The following is a 17,503-nucleotide window of genomic DNA, read 5'->3' on the forward strand; positions in this document are numbered from 1 at the left end:
TCATGTGGTGTGTGTTTGAACACATTGTCATAATGAAGGAATTCTCTAGCCAATTTCAAAGAAGGAAAAAATGAAAGGTCCTAAATTAGATGTGTAGAAGCCGGCAGAGTTCAGGACACGTTGGACTGGAGATACCTTAAAGTCCTGAGACTAAGAACCAGTTCAGCTGTAGAAAAAACACTTGAGTTCATCCCACTAGTGAATAGCACCAAGCTAAAACATTTCACAGCTTTCTACTCTGGGAAATAATGGGGAAAGTTTAAAAATGTAAAATTTTAGTTCAGTTAGTTTGGCGCTGAACTTGCTTACTTGAAAAGTCTGGTGCTGTGCACATGTATCTGCCTCTCTTTTGTAAATACCACTCTTGTCTTATCCTTCCTTCCTATTCAGGTCCACGCTTCACATTCTAATTCAGTCTTACGTTCTCTAAGTCACAGTCATTTCAAAGTTGTCAAAGGAGAGAAACATTTGATAGATGAGGCTTTTGGCATTAGTGACAAACATCCCTCCGAACAGAATTCTGGGGTTCTATTCTGGTTTTTTGTTATTGTTTGTATAAGAACAGCTTTCACTATTGATTATCTTTTCTTTAACACAAGCAATATATATGAATAACAGTTTATTGATTTCAAATATCTGACCAAAAAAAGTAAGGTAAAGCCCATTCTTTATGGTTCAGACTCATTTGGAAAAGTGAATGTAATTTTTATCTCCTTCCCCTGACACCAAGTTTTGTTTCTACTTTTGACTGGGTTTTATTTCCCCTATTTTCAATCCCCAGGGAATATTATTTGCACAAATTTACTCTTTAAAAATAAAACCTAAAACATGAATAGAGAGTGGTAAACCTTGATCAAAAGAAAATTAAAATGTAGATCATCCTTTGAAATAACTCCATACAAACTTTTCTTCAATTTTATCTCTGTTGACCATACATTTTAGAGAATCATGGCCAATCATGTTAGAGAGAAATACCCTTTTGCTACATTATCTGTCTTTTATTTTCTTACTCTTAGTTTTGTTTATCTGTTTACTAGTTGAAAATAAATCATGCCATGTCCTGGTACAACTTGTTTACTACTTCCTCCCATTGTGTTTTGAATGTCATACATTTGTATTTTATATCATATTTCAATATTCAGTTTCTTCCTCCTGTTAGGGAGTTATGCAGTCTGGTCATATTCTGATTTTTGTCTTTTTTTTTTTTTTCTTATTTTGTGGGGAGGATTTTTGCTTTAAAACCCTAAAGCCATTAGCTTATTTTATTTTAACGTTTTCTTAAAATGGCTTTCCATTTTTCTTTGTAGAGAAATAGCCCCTGAAAATGTTGGTTCAACATTTTAGGTGATATGCTTATTTTATTTTATTTCATGCTGGTAATTACTATGATACTTTAGTGCAGCTAGCAAGTGTCAGCCTGCTGCATATAAAAGTTATGTTGTACTTCTACATATTTTGTAAGTATATGGTAAGAAAATAACCATTTGTATGGTAATGTGCGATTGCCCAGCTTTATTTTTGTTTCTCCCACTAGAACTTGAAAGCTGCTATTAGGCACTTTATCTCAGAGCAGGAAGGGAAAGAGTACGCTGCCTCTTTGAGAGGGTCCTTGGTCTGCCTTTGTGCTAGTCTTAGCATGCTCTGCCCTTCCTGTTTGGATACAAGACAAAGTTTTATTTCAGAATTGAATTCTCTGGTAGCTGCATACCAGTTTACCTTAATACTCTCAGTACTTGGTATCTTCTTCTTATCCCTTCATACTGCCCTCTTTCTCTGACCCCAAAGTAAGTACATTTGCTGGCTTAATTATTTTTGTTTACAAAATTAGTATTGGACAAATTAATATAGGAATTTCTGTCTCTGATTCAAAAAGTCTGTGTAAGATAACAGACTCTTCTGATAAAGTTACTGCAGCCTTTCCACAGTTGCTGTTCATTTGGATGGCTCCTTCCTTTTGTATTTAAAGATTTTCTTTTCAAACACAGTACTGTGATAAAACCATTGGAGCAACTGATGGAATTTTCTGTAAATGAAATTCTCCAGATTGGCCGGCTCATCACAGTTAAGGGCCTGAGGACCAGAAGTATGCTTTGGTTGTACGGGCAGCCTTAGACCAGGGTGTCCTGCCTGGTTCTAGTGACCCCACAGGGATGGACAACCCAGATCATTGGCCCTCTCTTTGTACCTTTCATAGGAACCAGGCCCAAAATACACTGCAAGCTGCACCCGCAGGGGGACCCTCCCACAAAGAAGGGGGCCAGAACCAAGGATATTCTGTGGCCCATTAGGCCAACCAGTTCTTCAAATGTATCTACCAGGCTGTGTCTTAAATATTAAATTCCAATTCTTGCCCCTTTTGGTACTTATCTTTAAATGATTATTAGGATATAGAATTTTTATAATACTTTCAGAGTATCACAAAAGGCCAAGCCTATAATTTGATAGAAGCATTTTCAGATCTGTTGATGAGTACAATATAATGTTCATAATGTACAGCAACCATTTAAACATATACTAATTTTTTAAAATTTGGAATACATCCTTTTTTTCCTGGTACTACACAGAATCTTAACCCATTAAATTAGGAAGAGTTTTACATTTTTATGAATTTGGCCCAAACCTATCACCAGGGCCTTCAAGGAAATGCAGCCTCAAGGGGAATGAAGGAGAAATCATCTGTGCAGCCACTTCCTTCCAATTTAGACACTCACGTAGGACAGTTCTGACTTTCTTGCTGAATGAAAGACCTAGAATTTGTCCCATGTAACTAGCTACACAGAACATCTTGCCCATCAAATGAGAGGACCAGCTAACCATTATCTTGACATTTTAAGATGGTACTTTACCTCTAAAACAGCACAATTTTGGGCTTCCCTGGTGGTGCAGTGGTTGAGAGTCTGCCGATGCAGGGGACATGGGTTCGTACCCCGGTCCGGGAAGATCCCACATGCCGCGGAACGGCTGGGCCCGTGAGCCACGGCCGCTGAGCCTGCGCGTCCGGAGCCTGTGCTCCGCAACGGGAGAGGCCACAACAGTGAGAGGCCCGCGTACCGCAAAAAAAAAAAAAAAAGCACAATTTTAATAAATTGTAGATTTATAATGGATTGCAAAATTTTTTATTTCAAGCATAACAAATTGATCTTTTAGAAGTTACGTAAGTTTTCCATCTCCCTGAAATCTCCTTTCTCCCCACCAGCTGCTCATCCATCAAGACCCAGCCTTCATTTTTGTTTTTGACTCTTTTCTACATAGTGTGAAGTCAGAACTTCCTTTCTAGGCAAAGAGGAATGCCAGAAATTTAGCAAACGGATCAGAAAAATGATATTCAACCATTAGAGTCGATTTTAATCATCAAATGGCAGCCTAGCACTTTACCTTTACAGGATGTTTCACCGTCCATCACTCCTCATAAGTCGTTTTGGGGAAGAGCACCAGCTCCCAGGCTGTCAGTGAGGAGGTGACATCCTCGAGACCAGCTGAGGTTGGTGGCAGATACCAGATTGGTGCCCAGAGTGTTGGTATTGGGATCTCCCTTCCATAGGCACTGCTCTCTCCTCCTGTTCTTAGGCCATGGCATATGGAGACCAGGCAGTGCGGCAGCATCAGGAATGAGGATAACTAATTTAAGAATATGGAATGTGAACATGATCCCATATTCTTCATCAGTCTTCTCTCGAGCATTCTGACTAAATAACCTAAAGATATGGACGAACACGTCCATTTTTGTAAAATATCATTGGGACTCACAATTTATTGAAATTTAGTGAAAGTCATTTCCAAAGAATGTGAGTCCTGGAGTGAGGCCATGAATTAAATTAACCAGCCCGTCTTAAAAGATGGATTATGGACTGAAGTACTTTGAACACAGCCTTTCAACACCAAAATGTTTGGTTTTTTTCCCACATCACACTTGTCCTGCTATCTTCCAGTCTTCAGTGAATCCTCTCTCATGTTTCTAATTAAAGCGATATTTACCATCCTAAACTACATTCACCTCAGCTCCTTTTGCTTTGTAACCACCACACTGTTTCATTTTTAATGTGCCCCTTAACCTGATGCCAGTAAAAGCAGCAAGCAGTGGTATTTAATATACAAGCACTTCAACTTCCACCTGAAATGTTTAACCACACAATTTTTAAAAACACAGGTGTCGGGTTTCCCTAGTGGCGCAGTGGTTAAGAATCCACCTGCCAATACAGGGCACATGGGTTCGAGCCCTGGTCTGGGAAGATCCAACATGCCGCGGAGCAACTAAGCCTGTGGGCCACAACTACTGAGCCTGCACTCTAGAGCCCACATTCCACAACTACTGAAGCCCACGCGCCTAGAGCCCGTGCTCCTCAACAAGAGAAGCCACCGCAATGAGACGCCCGCACACCGCAACAAAGAGTAGCTCCCACTCACCACAACTAGAGCAAGCCCGCATGCAGCAACGAAGACCTAACGCAGCCAAAATTAAATTAATTAAATAATTTTTTAAAAAACACACAGGTGTCCTTTACATCAGCTACCGTGGAAGTAGTAATACTCTTTTCCTTACCATCTTGTCATTGTTTAAGCATTTTTGGAATTTCTCCTTTGTAATCGCCTTAATATCCACTTGTAAGCCACACAAGAAATCAATCTTCTTGTTTTATAATCCTATTGAGGATGACATACAAAAATAGCATTGCCCCGCTGGATCTCTTACTTTGTAAACCAGATTTGGCTCTCCTGACTTCAGACTCTTTTTAAAAATTACTCTGTTTCTCACTCACTCGTGCAGCTGTCACTGTTGGGTGAGAATATGAGAGGGGAGGGGCACAGAGCCAGGACAGCTTTGTTAGAATGTCTAATCCCTCAAGGTGACCCACCTGATGGAGACAACACTAACTTGGATTTCCTAATAAATACATGTTTTTAAATAGCCCTCAGAGTAGTTCTCCTTCCCTAATACCTACATCTTCCAATTGAAGGGCAAATTATGAATTTTAATTTCTTGAGCTGCTTATTTTAATTTGACTTTTCAGAAATACAACGAGAGCATATGTAGTCCTCCTTTTTAAGCTATAAAATATTGGTACACATTTTACTGGACTACAGTGTGTAATGATAATTGATTCTTGTTATACTTTTTTTCCTATAGACTTTGCTCCTTTAAACTCACCAGTAACTGAACCTGTAATGAATACAAATCTGATAGAACCACATGTTTTGAACAGAAAAAGAGGAGACAGTAAACTGCAGCATGTGCTGGGGGCAGGGGCCAGGAGGGTGAGATGGAGACCACACCTGCATCTTTTGCATCAGCAGCCCTTCAGGAATAATCAGGGAACTGTGAACATGGGAGCTTATCTGATTGCTAAGGTACCTGTCCCAACCCTCACTCCCAAATATCTCATTTTAGAAAATCCTCTGACTTGGGTCCTTCTGCTGGCCTCCATGTGTTAGCTGTCTGCATCAGGGGTGGTAGGAGCTCCACCCCTCCAAAGAGTCCTAATCCACAATGAGCTGCAGGTGTTTTCCAAGGATAAACTTCAGTCCCGATCACATCCACATCAGAGGCTCCTGCCCACTTAGTTCACTCTCCTGGATCATGTTCATTCTTTAATGTAACAAGTGGTACAGTAACTTCTGGCATGGTTTTCTGATCCGTGTCCATTTTGAGCAACAGTGACTGACTTAGACAGACACAGGACAGGATATGATTCGATCTTCTAACATCACACTGATTATCAGGAATACAAAGTACAGGAGGAACATGGTAAAGCCCAGGATCTTGTTCATTCTCCATTTGCATAATGCAATTGAAGAGATCACAAACAGGAGCATGAGAAAAAGCAAAACAATGGCACAAAACAAGCCATTGCTACTGACAGGAACAGGCTGTAATCCATTGATAAAAGAGAAAAGCATCCAAGGAAGGGGCAGGCTGCAAGATGGAAGAAACAGTGTGAATATTCTTAATGTTTATAATCATGCCATATACTTAACAGTATTTTACAATTTACAAAGCACTCATTTTTACACAAACCTGTGAAACAGAGCAGAAAACATTCATTTCACAGGTGAGAAAACTAAGGTTCAGGGAATTATGTGCCCAAGTACTCACAGCTGATAACTGGGAGAGGCTAAGATTAAAACAGGTTTTCTGGTTCTGAGTTTGTTTTCGTCATACTTCATGACTTCTGTATGACTAACCTAAATTGGTAGATGTGTGACTCTCTAAATCAGAATAAGGCCTAGCTCAGGATAACATTTCCTTACATTCATTAGTGATCAGGGCTCTCCTATGCCCTCTTACCTGCCCCACCCTGCAAGCACACACATATACAAATTAAGGAAACCAAAGCCACCACCCACATCCAGAACATGATTGGGGAAATGAAAATAGCACGGACACTCTGCTCTGACGAGGTTGGGAGGAGCGGGGTAAGCAAACCCATACAGGAGTAAGCAGCATTTGTTTGTTTATACAAAATGCTTTTAGAACCTCTGAGCCAGCAGGAGTCCAAATGCAAAGAAGCAAGAATGTCAGGAAGTAAGACTGAGTCACTGCTTCTTCCAACCCCACCTCCTCCACCTTGGGGGTCGGTGAGCAGAGCGTTTGTATTTGGTAATGGAATTTAATGGACTTCATTTTTCAATTCATCTATAAATTCTAGTCAGTTACATTTCAGGCAGCATTTTAGTTCTGTTATCCTATCTGGCTGTGATGAATGAAGGGAGGATACTTTGTTGCCTGGCAGAAGCTAATAACATAAATGCCCTTTTATTCCATGTATAATGAATGGAGCAAAAAACCAGCAGACAGAGCCAACACAGTGTTTGCCAGTCATACATATCATGCCCTAGAAAGCAACTTTGCCACTCACCCCACGGTGATATCAAATATGTTACTGCCCACAGAGCTTGACACGGCCATGTCTCCCAGGCCTTTCCGAGCGACAATCACACTGGTGATGAGGTCAGGAATTGATGTGCCTGCTGCTAGGATTGTCAAGCCCATAATCTCTTCAGAAATCCCTATTGTTTCACCAACCTGGTAAATAGTAACAGTAATGAGAAACCAAGTGAAAAATCTGAGGCTCTTCAAAGCACCAACCACATACTACTTTGTGCAAAACCAACCCTTCCACAGAGTTCACGTTCCCTTGGCCTGAGTGAGGTAGGGTCACAGCAGAACTAACAGCTGGGGAGATGGGCCATGGAGAGAAAGAACAGGACCCCTGCTCAAAGCTTCAGGGAATGATGCTGCTCTTTTCTAAACTGGAGTAAAAGTCCACCTATGATACCACTTACTGTCATTCCAACTACAACACCTCTACCTTCCCAAAAGAACTGCTCCTCCAAAGGCTTCTTGGTGTCAAGTTTCCATTTCCAGAACCACGGACACCTGCTATGTGCCAGGAACTTTTTAGAGGCTGGAGGGAGAAGTATGAGCAGTACAACACTGACCCTACTCTCAGCTTGAAAGAGAAAAGCATGTAAATAATAATACAGGGACTTCCCTGCTGGTCCAGTGGTTAAGGATCCGCCTTCCAATGCAGGGGATGTGGGTTCAATCCCTGGTCGGGGACCTAAGATCCCACTTGCCACGGGGCAACTAAGCCCCTGCGCCACAACTAGAGAGCCTGCGTGCCTCAACGAAAGATCCCGCGTGCTGCAACTAAGACCCATGCAGCCAAATAAATAAATATTTAAAATAATAATAATAATAATACAGCTCTGTGCTTAAGTGCAATATTCTAGGTAGAACAGCAAAGCCATTAAGCACTCAGAAGACTGATTAAACGCCAGAAAGGAGGCAACACTGAGCTTGCTCTCACGAGTGTGTACGATGTCACCAGGTGGAGAGAAGTGTGGGATACAGAACAGAGGAAGCAGGGGATAATGCTAAGAAGGAATGGTCAACTAGATCAGGTTGTGAAGGGCCTTCTGTCACGCTACAAGACAGAAGAGCCACACCTGAAAAGCACTACATTCCCTGGAATATAAAGTCTACTTTTTAGCCTTTACAATATATAAACTACAAATTCACTTGGTTCTCGCTATTCCCTGCGTACCAGAAATTCACCCTGAAGGGAAAAAGTCCTTTTGACCTGCTAATGCAGGATTTAGTTCCTGCCGCACACTCACCTGGTGAGCCCACCACACCATGAGGTATGAGAACATGGCTATCCACATGATGGATCCCAGGAAGGTGATAACAAAAAATTTCCTAGCCTCCTGTTTGAAAAGGAAGAGAAATAAGTTGCAGAGGCTAAAGGTCTCTGGCCCTTCTGAGGGAGCCCCAGTATCAGTGAAGAGATCTGCTGGAGGAGTCATGGAGAGGATGTGGAGAAGTTTGAGCTTCCATCTCTGTCTCCAGTGAGGACCTTGAGAAAGATGGGGTTGGTGGCCCATAGGGGAGTCCACACAGGAGGGGGTTCAGCAGTTGCCAAACTGAAGAGAGCTGCCTGCTTGCCCTGGAACCAGACCAATCTAGGTACCTGGTTTGGCTTCAGCAACCTCTCCCCACCCCACCCCTCTCTGGACCCAGAGACACAATATGGTTCCCCTTTGGGTGGAGTATGTTAGTCAGACCTTTCCTTATAAACAGGAATACTGGGTAGAAACAGCACCTATCACCCTGGGGTTTCACAATATCCCTGTGCAATGTGGAGGGTGTGCAGTGGCATCATTCCCATATTAAAATCAAGAAAACTGAGAATTCGAGGAGGGGTTAGTTCACGTTGCTTATAGCGATGGAAACAAGCACATTCTGAGGCCTCCCAAGCCCATCAGTGTGTCCCCTTAGGTGCATGGTCCCCACTAGAGCTGCAGATTCCATCCCAGATCCTCTCTGTAGTTGAGCCCTGTCAAGCTGGTTTGTCCTGTCCCTTCCGTCCTCTTGAGGGGGAGTGCCGAGAGACCCCACAGCCTCCCTGGGGACAGATAGCTTGGGGACAGCTGGGCAAACTCACCAGCCTCCGGACGTCGGGCACCGTCAGCCACAGTGGGAACACAATGGGCAGAAGAAAGAGGTAAATGGCTTGCTTCTGCCTGGTCTCAGGCCATTCCAGGGACAAAGGCTCCTCCTCCTCCTCCTCCTGCTCCTCCTCCTCCTCCTCCTGCTCCTCCTCCTCCTCCTCTCCCTCCTCCTCCTCCTCCTCTTCGTCTTCACTCTCACCTCCATCACCTTCCTCTTCACCATCTATACCTTTCTCATCTTCTTTGGCTTCATCTTGATTTTCAGCGTTCAATTCCTGCTCTCCAGTTTCACCTTCATCACCTTTCATTTCACCATCTTCTCCTGCTTGGATTTCACCTTCACCTTCATCATCTCCTTTCCTTTCTGCCTGGAGGTCACCTTCATCACCTTTCATTTCACCATCTTCTCCTGCTTGGATTTCACCTTCACCTTCATCATCTCCTTTCCTTTCTGCCTGGAGGTCACCTTCATCACCTTTCATTTCACCATCTTCTCCTGCTTGGATTTCACCTTCACCTTCATCATCTCCTTTCCTTTCTGCCTGGATGTCACCTTCACTTTCATTCTCTCCTTTCCTTTCTGCCTGGATGTCACCTTCACTTTCATTCTCTCCTTTTTCTTCACCTTCACCTTCTGGTTGAGCTTCACCTCCACTTTGCTCTCCATTTTCACCTTCACCAGGAGTTTTAACCTCGTTATCTGTCCTTTCACCTGTGCTCTCAGCTTCAGCCACATCTCCCTGCAATCCAAAGCCAACAGATTAATGGGAAATAACTGCCCTGCTTGTTTCTCCCCACAGTTTTTCCCCACATTTTTTGTTGTTCTCAGAATGTATCTAAAAGCTTGAGTATGAGGAAGAACCTAGTGCAATCATTCAGCAAAATTCCCTTCACAACATTCCTACCCAGTGGTGGTCTGGTCTTTATTTGATCATTTCTAGGGATGGAGAACTCACCACCTAAAGCAGTTTCTGTCATCTTGACAACTCTGATTGGTTTGAAGTCATATTTATACCAAAGTTCTACCTCCTGTGTATAGGTTTACTCTTGGGAGCCATACATAACACTCTTCCATGAGACAGCTCTCTTCCCTGGGTTAAGATTCCCAGATCCTTCTATGGTTCCCCCATACTATGGCCTAAAGCCTCCTGTCCTTCTTGGTGAACTCATTCTAGTTAGCTTATATCCCATGAGGAGGCTTCTAAAACAACACAGAACACTTCACAGAGTCAAACAGGGTTATCACCCCCCTTATTTTAGATACTGTGCTTCCAATAATGTTGCCTAAAATGACATGGTATCTTTTGGTGGTTACATCACATTGCTGAGTCCATTAAAACTCCTCAACTGCTCTATTACCTTATATGTGTAAAATGATGATGACGAGGAGGATATCTATTTTCTGAGGGTATTTATGTGCCAGGCATCATGCTAAGTGGTATAATAATAATCATAACAACTAGCACTTAGTATGTTTCATGAATCAATTAATTTATGATATAGGCAGAACTAAATCCATCTGACAGATGAAGAAACTAGGGTACAGAGTAGTTAAATAACTTGCTTATGGTCCACACAGTTTGTAAGTGATGAAGCTGGGATTGGAATATGGACAGTCCAACTCTTGGCCTCTTAACCACCAAGCTACCCTGCTCTGCAAATGCCAGGGCCGAATGAGATCTTTGGTTCCCAAACCTGGTAGCCTGAGAGCTTATTAGAAATACAGATTTCCTTGCCCCCCGAACCAACTGAAGTATAATCTCTAGGACTGGAAGCCAGGAATCTCTTTTAATATGCTCACAAGTGCTTCTAATAAATGCATCTATAGACCGGTGTGTGGGAACCATGGACTGACTCCACTCACTCTGAAAGCCATTGATTCTGAGGGTCCTCAGATTAGGCTCCTAAATGACCTATACCAATGTGCTGGTCCAATCCCTTGAGCAAATGACCTGGGCTGTGTGCTCATAGAGTACGTCATCCATAACAAATTTCATGACACTGCCAACCCCCAACACTGCCCAATGATTCTCAACTCTGCTGCATATTAAAATCACCTAGAGGATTTTAAAACATTCATGCCCAAGGACCCAACCCAGATATCCTGACTTAATTGGTTGAAAGTGGGCCCTGGGCAGTTTTTAAAGCTTCCCCAAATTATTCTAATATGCAACCAGCGTTCAGAGCACCCAATGAAGAAGTCAAATATTAATATCCATGAGGCCTGTGCTTTCAGTTGGAAATGAAGAGTGAGAAGACTTGAGTCTGAAATAATTTCTGCCCTCCCTTCCCCACCCTCATCAGGAGAGAAGGCTTCTTGGAGGAAACGACAAGTCATTTAAATTGATAGGTACAGGAGTGTCTGCCCAGCCTGCACCCTCTTCTCTGAAAACTGTCACTGCTAATAGCCCCTGACGGGTAGCTCCCTTCTCCCACACTGGAGTCAAAGCACGCCACCTCTCCCTGCCACAGCTGATTGGACGTAGGTTGGCAACACATTCTCATACATATTATCTTACTCATACTAAGGTATTAGTGAATTAACTGGCCCCATGAGGTATTTGATCTTCAAAGAAAGGGCAATGCTTACACCAGAGGAATGAACCTCAAATAGCATTTCCAATCTTCAGGAAGGACTGATTTTTGATTGGCAAATCCTTCCCTGGGCCTCTCAAATTCCACCACCTGGGAAGAGGCTTGTGCCTACCTGACTGCCAGGATCTTCCTCCTGATCTCCCTTGACGTCTGGAGCAGGGGCTGGTGTGACCATGACCTCAGGGAGCTTGGCTGGCTCCTCCTCTTTAAAGGATAAACATGGGATAGGTCAGAAGAGTGTGCCAGGTTCTGAGGGCAGCTGGCAGAGACTGGTGTGAGTGGTTACAGGGCTACTGGACTTGTCCACTTCAGCGTCACAGAAGGTTTGGGGAATTTCTTGTTAACAGGAAAAGGAAAATGATGTGATGTGAATTGTTACTGTCCTGTCCACAGAGATGTCTGCAGATGAGAGGACAGCTGGGAAGTGGCTCTCCTTGCTCTCCCTGTATTCAGACATTTCCATCCTGGCAATGTAGCCAAGGATACTGTGAACAGCTTAAAAGAGAGGGCAAAGCCCCAGCTCTCAGCGCCTGACCCTTCCCGCTACCAACTGCATGAGAGGAGCCTGATGATTTCAAAGGCAGCAGCTAGGGAGTCTTGGAATAGGACTGCAGGAGAGGGAGAACTGGAAAGTCTGGAGGTCTAGGTTTAGGTACAGGCTTTCGCACTTCTTGGCTATATATCTTTGGGCAAGTCACTTGACCTCTCTGAGCCTCAGTTTCCTTGTCTATAGAATGGGAACAATGACTGCTGCTCTACCTCCCTCCCTCCGAAGCTGCTGGGTGGATCAGGCAGGCCTGGTGTGCTGTGCAGAGCCCACTGGGCAGTAGCTGTCTCACTACCATGTCCCAGCTGCCACACGGATGCTGGATGTTTTCATCACCAGACCCCCGATGGCCCTCCCTCACTGGGGTCACTGGTCTCAGACCAATTCCCTAGCAGCACTGTGTAGAAGTGACAGGAAGAAGAAATAGAGTCCAATAGAATCTCATTTGGGACAAGATTTAGCAAAAAAGAAACAGAAGTTCAATAACCCCTGCCAGGCCTTGCCTACCCCATGTGAGGAGAGTGCGGAGGGAGCTGTACAGGGCCGCCCCCGGGCCTGCAGCCACGCCAGGAGGGGAGCACCCTGGAAGGAGGAGGCCGGAGTGCAGCAGGGAGGAGGGGAGCACCAGCTCATCACTCCAGCTGACTGGCTCAGAGAGACCAGGAGGCCGCCCAGTCCCTGGCTGACAGGAGGGAGGAAGGTGGCAGGAGAAAACCCACTGGTCTCACCATCCTCTCACCTTCTGGTTTGCTCTCTGCTTTGGCCTGAGGCTTGGCTTTGGCCTCCTGATTCAAGCTCTCCTCCTCCTTGTCCTTGGAGGGCCGGGCTGTGAATGAGAAAGGAAACACATCTTATCCAAGACCACAGTATCCCTGCTACACCATTCAGTTAGGTTGGTCAGCTGACAGAGCAGCTGAAGTAGGTGGAAAGAGGCTGGCCTGGAAGTTGCAACATCTGGACTCTGGTCCTCCTAGGCTTGTTCATGGTGCCCAATTCCCAAACTTCTACCTTAAATTCCCTACATTGTCACTAACTGGCTATGACCTTAGGTTGGCCACTTAGGCTAGTCACTTCCCCTCTCTAGGCCTACTTCCGAAAAAATGACATGGTTTACTTTATTTGGGGGCAACAAATAGGATTTATTTCCTTTATGAACTCAAGTGCCGGCTGCTTGAGTGCTGAATTGAGAATTCTGGTCCAAGCTTGGTAGGAGAGTACCATGATTCATTGGTGATATCTGCAATGGGCAGGGAATGAAGAAATAATGGCAGGGAGATATTTTTGCCATCTTTGGACTAGATTGTCTGTAAGGTCCTTTGCAGCTTAATTTCTATGAATTTACTAGAAGCTTTGCTATGGCTCCAGGGGAACTACTGGTGGCCATGTTCATGAGCCTCCCCTCTCCAGTGGGAAAGGGGAAATAGCTGCTCACCAAGTTCCCTGCCACTCTCCTTTGGACTCCAGACACCTGCAGCCCAAGCAGAGTCTCCTTCCAGATCCCTGTATACACTCTGTGCCTTGCTGGCAGTCCACAGAGCATCATGCACAGAATAGTGCTGCCCTGATTTCCAGAAAAGAGAAATGGGGAAGTCAACTCTCTTTCAATATGACTATGTTCCAGGCAACAAGCAAAGTGCTGTACATGTGTAATTTCAAGCTGAGAGGCACAGAGACTGAAGTGCAGGAGCTCACGAGCATCCTCCTCACAGCTGTGCAGTCTGTAAGGGTAAGAGCAAAGTGGAGCCATGGGGTCTATTCTGGGTTCCAGGCTGACTCTGCCCTGTGAGTGCTGGGTGACCTTGGGAAGCCTGTGTACCCTCTCTACGCCTCAGTGTCCCCTCTCTAAAAAGGCAGTAATATGATAGAGCACTGATGTGGGAGTCCATGAGACAAAATAAATAAATACTTTAACTGCTGCAATTAAATATTGCTAAGTTAGCATGGATTCTGGAGCTAGATGCCTCGGTTTGAATCCTAGTTCTGCCACTTGCTAGCTTTGGATCCAGCTGGGTGACCCTCTGTACCTCAGATTCTTCACCTACAAAATCTTACGGAGTGACTTCCCTGGTGGCACAGTGGTTAAGAATCTGCCTGCCAATGCAGGGGACACGGGTTTGAGCCCTGGTCCGGGAAGATCCCACATGCCGCGGAGCAACTAAGCCCATGTGCCACAACTACTGAGGCTGCGCTCTAGAACCCGTGAGCCACAACTACCGAGCCCGTGTGCGGCAACTACTGAAGCCCACATGCCTAGAGCCCGTGCTCCGCAACAAGAGAAGCCACCGCAATGAGAAGCCCGCGCACCACAATGAAGAGTAGCCCCCGCTCACCGCAACTAGAGAAAGCCCACGCGTAGCAAGGAAGCCCCAATGCAGCCCAAAAAAAAAAAAAAAAAATCTTACAGAGTTGTTGAAGGAATAAATGAATTTATATATGAATGTGCTTAAGCCAGTGCCTGGCACCTAGAAAATACTACATAAGTTTTAGCTATGACAACAATGATGAGTTGACGATAGTAGTTGAGAGCAGCTGTTCTACCCAGGAAGCAACTCTGCACTGCTGAGGCCCAGCATTCCAGAGGGTTTGAGTTAGAAGGGACCCTGAAGATCCCCTAGTCCATAATACAGACAAACTGTGAAGGTTTGGGAATCAAACTCTGCCTGGGTCCAGGATGGGCAGGACACAAAAGCAGGTCTGGAGTTTCCTTCTCTCAACCTGTCTCCTAAACAATCAGGCTGGTTGAGCTGCAGCTGCCTCTGGCAACAGGCTCCATCCTGCAGAGCCATCACTCTGGCAAGTGTGGTCCCTCGAAGTGTCCTGGTGGGCCTGCTCAGCGGGTCCCATCAGAACTGAGATGTCAGGTGGTGGGCACTCCACTGCCTACCTCATGCAGACTGCTCCAGTGCCCCCTTGGCACTGATCAAGCACTGCAGTCTTCTGTTGAACAACGCATAGCTTTTTGAAGGGCTCCCCTGGTTCCAGTCCTGGTGCTGAGAATACCTGCTGACTGTTGGCTGGAGGAGCTGGCAAGAAAACCAAGTTCCCCTCTTTCCTTCTCCTTCCTCATCACACGCCCTAACCTCTCATTTCCCATGCCACCGAGGAAAGCAGGTCTGCTGAAGGGCCTCTCTCTGTTTGTTTCTATCTCTGTCTCTTTCTTTGTCTCTCTCATATACACACGCACATGTGTGAGTGAAATCACCAGAAGAAGCATGGGATTCTGGAGAGGTAAAGCCCCTACCCAGGGTAAGAGTTCAGACCATGGATCAGCTCTGTGGAGAGAGTTCATTGCTTGGAAAGGGTGGAAACATCTGGATAGCCATCTGGAAAGAGCATACGGAAACACAAACATGTATCTGCAAAGTGTTGGGAACAAAGGCCTTCATCCCAGCCCTGCCTGATCCCAGCCCTTCCTGGATGGAATCTCAGGGTGCAGGATCAGGGCCAGCTTCTCTGAGCGGGACTGCATCCCAGGCACATAAGCAATCATTCCCTGGGAGGGCCATTCCATACCCATCGCACACCCACACAGGGTACCAAGCGTGCTTGTCTTCCTGGGGATAATTGCCACTGGCTCCCCCAGCGCTTGTTTCCTCACATGGCCTCTCAACTCTCAGCGCGGCCGGATCATCTCCTTAGTATCAATCTCCTCTGACCTCAGCCTGGCCTGGACATGGCCTGGACATCACATAATCCTGTTAGGACAAGCCAGCAGATGGCTGCTGCTCATGGAAGTGGCCCAGGCAGGGGGCCCTGCAGTCCCATCCAGGAGAAGGTCTTTATCTTTAAGACTTTGCTGAGTCAGTGATTCCACGAGGAGGGCCAGGCCTAACCCAGGGATACAGCTTCCTTCACTGTGCCCAGGCCAGATACGCCCCCAGCACTGATCACCCACAGGCTGTCCAGTGCTGCAGACTCCACTCTTGAAACCCCAGGGGTACTGTTTTTCTGGAGCTGACAGGGGGGGTGGCCTCTCCCAATATCTGCGGAAGCTCCTCGTGAGGATTTTCTAGGGAAGGTTTGATCACCTCGTCTTTGACCATATGCTTGTTTTAAACAACCAACAACCCAGTATCATATGTGAAGAAGATGCTTCAGGGCCTGAGAAATTCTGAGGTCCCTAAAATTTGTCCCTGAGGCTCATGGATCAGTCTCTGGTGTCATATTCGGCTCAGTCCTCAGCCTCCTGCCCAGCTGCACTCCAACTCCCTGGCTTCCGCCCAAAGGCCAACCTTTCCTTGATGGGCCTCATGCTGGCGCTCCAGTTCTGCAGCAGTGTCCCAGAGACAGAGGTGCCCAAGGAGAAGAGAAGCGTACCTGAGGATGCCCTTTAGGGGCCTGCGAAGCCTGTTGGAGGTAGCTCTCTGGGGAAGCGGGGCAGAAGGCAGGTCTCCGTAAAGTGGGTGGTGAGGATCTCAGCTGCCTCCATCATTTGTCAACTTGGGCATCAGCTCCCACTACACTTTGGACCCTCACCACTCCCAGAAGTGGTCCTGGTGGCCCCCAGGGTGTTCTTTGGGATACCTGGCTTGGGGAGGGGTCAGCAGGCTTCCTAGGACTCTGGAGCTGAATACAGAGCAAAGGGAGGCACCATCCAGAGCTTCCAGCTGTGGGGCCCCGCAGGTGATGCCCCCAGAAGCAGCCCTGGCCACACTATCTTGCTGGAGACTCTGTGGGACACTGGGGCTGACTCATGGGGGTGGGCTCTGCAGGAAAGTCACGGAGGGCAGCCCCAACATAGACCAGTGCACGGCACATGACACTCATGGCCTCACTCACGGCAGATGAACCCTTTCATTTTACAGGAGGGACACGGAGACAGGGAGGTAGTGGGATGTGGATACCTAAGGACCTTAGCTCCTCCAGGCCCTCTCCTGGTGGGTCTTCCCAGACTGCCTGCCTCTACCACCCTCTCTCTTCTGCTAACTCTCTTCCCACTCCCACCCTCACTCCACCTGCTGCCTCTCAGTTTTGCAAGTCCCAGTTCTTGTTCAGCTGCAGGAGGGAAGGAGTGGACAGGGAGACCACGCAGGTCTGGGCAGACCTTGCTTACCTTCCCCCAGAGTGTCCAGGCTGCGGAAAATGAGCTGGTAGATGGTGCTGCGGATGGTGCTGTTGTGCAGAGAGGCCAAGCTGCTCCCTTGGGTCAGCATGGACGCGAGCTAAGCAGGAGAGAGCGGCACAGGCCTCAGTGGGCCTCTGCCCGAGCCGGGGGAGGAGCCGCACGGGGGCCTCACTAACCCTCCTCCCTCCTATAAAGATCAGGCCAGAAGCACAGGAGCCTTATCCTGGCACCCCGTCTTCCTTCACCTCAACAGGACAGTTACAGTGCTTTCTTTCTCAGCCTCCCCTCAACTCTTCCATGACTGGCTAATTCTACATACCAAGTCATTCCCCAAGCTCTTTGAC

At 46.2% G+C, this 17,503-nt stretch overlaps 1 protein-coding gene across 4 annotated transcripts in view; it reads right to left on the reverse strand.

Annotated features, from left to right (window-relative positions):
• Positions 1-3,093: 3,093 nt before the first annotated feature.
• The window catches only part of SLC24A1 (solute carrier family 24 member 1), a 42,160-nt gene continuing 27,750 nt past the window's right edge, over positions 3,094-17,503 (reverse strand). For 3 of the 4 annotated variants that reach the window (XM_049705887.1, XM_049705888.1, XM_049705889.1), the window contains 7 exons: positions 17,148-17,256; positions 12,834-12,920; positions 11,660-11,751; positions 8,946-9,692; positions 8,119-8,208; positions 6,855-7,021; positions 3,094-5,911 (listed from right to left, as the gene is read on the reverse strand). In XM_049705887.1, the coding sequence (XP_049561844.1) occupies positions 5,662-5,911; positions 6,855-7,021; positions 8,119-8,208; positions 8,946-9,692; positions 11,660-11,751; positions 12,834-12,920; positions 17,148-17,256 (1,542 nt within the window). In that variant the 3' untranslated portion in view covers positions 3,094-5,661. The remainder of the gene's footprint in view (positions 5,912-6,854; positions 7,022-8,118; positions 8,209-8,945; positions 9,693-11,659; positions 11,752-12,833; positions 12,921-17,147; positions 17,257-17,503) is intronic. The other variant, XM_049705890.1, reaches the window with a different exon arrangement.

Source organism: Orcinus orca, chromosome 2 (genome assembly GCF_937001465.1).
Source record: "Orcinus orca chromosome 2, mOrcOrc1.1, whole genome shotgun sequence".
Lineage (NCBI taxonomy): Eukaryota > Metazoa > Chordata > Mammalia > Artiodactyla > Delphinidae > Orcinus > Orcinus orca.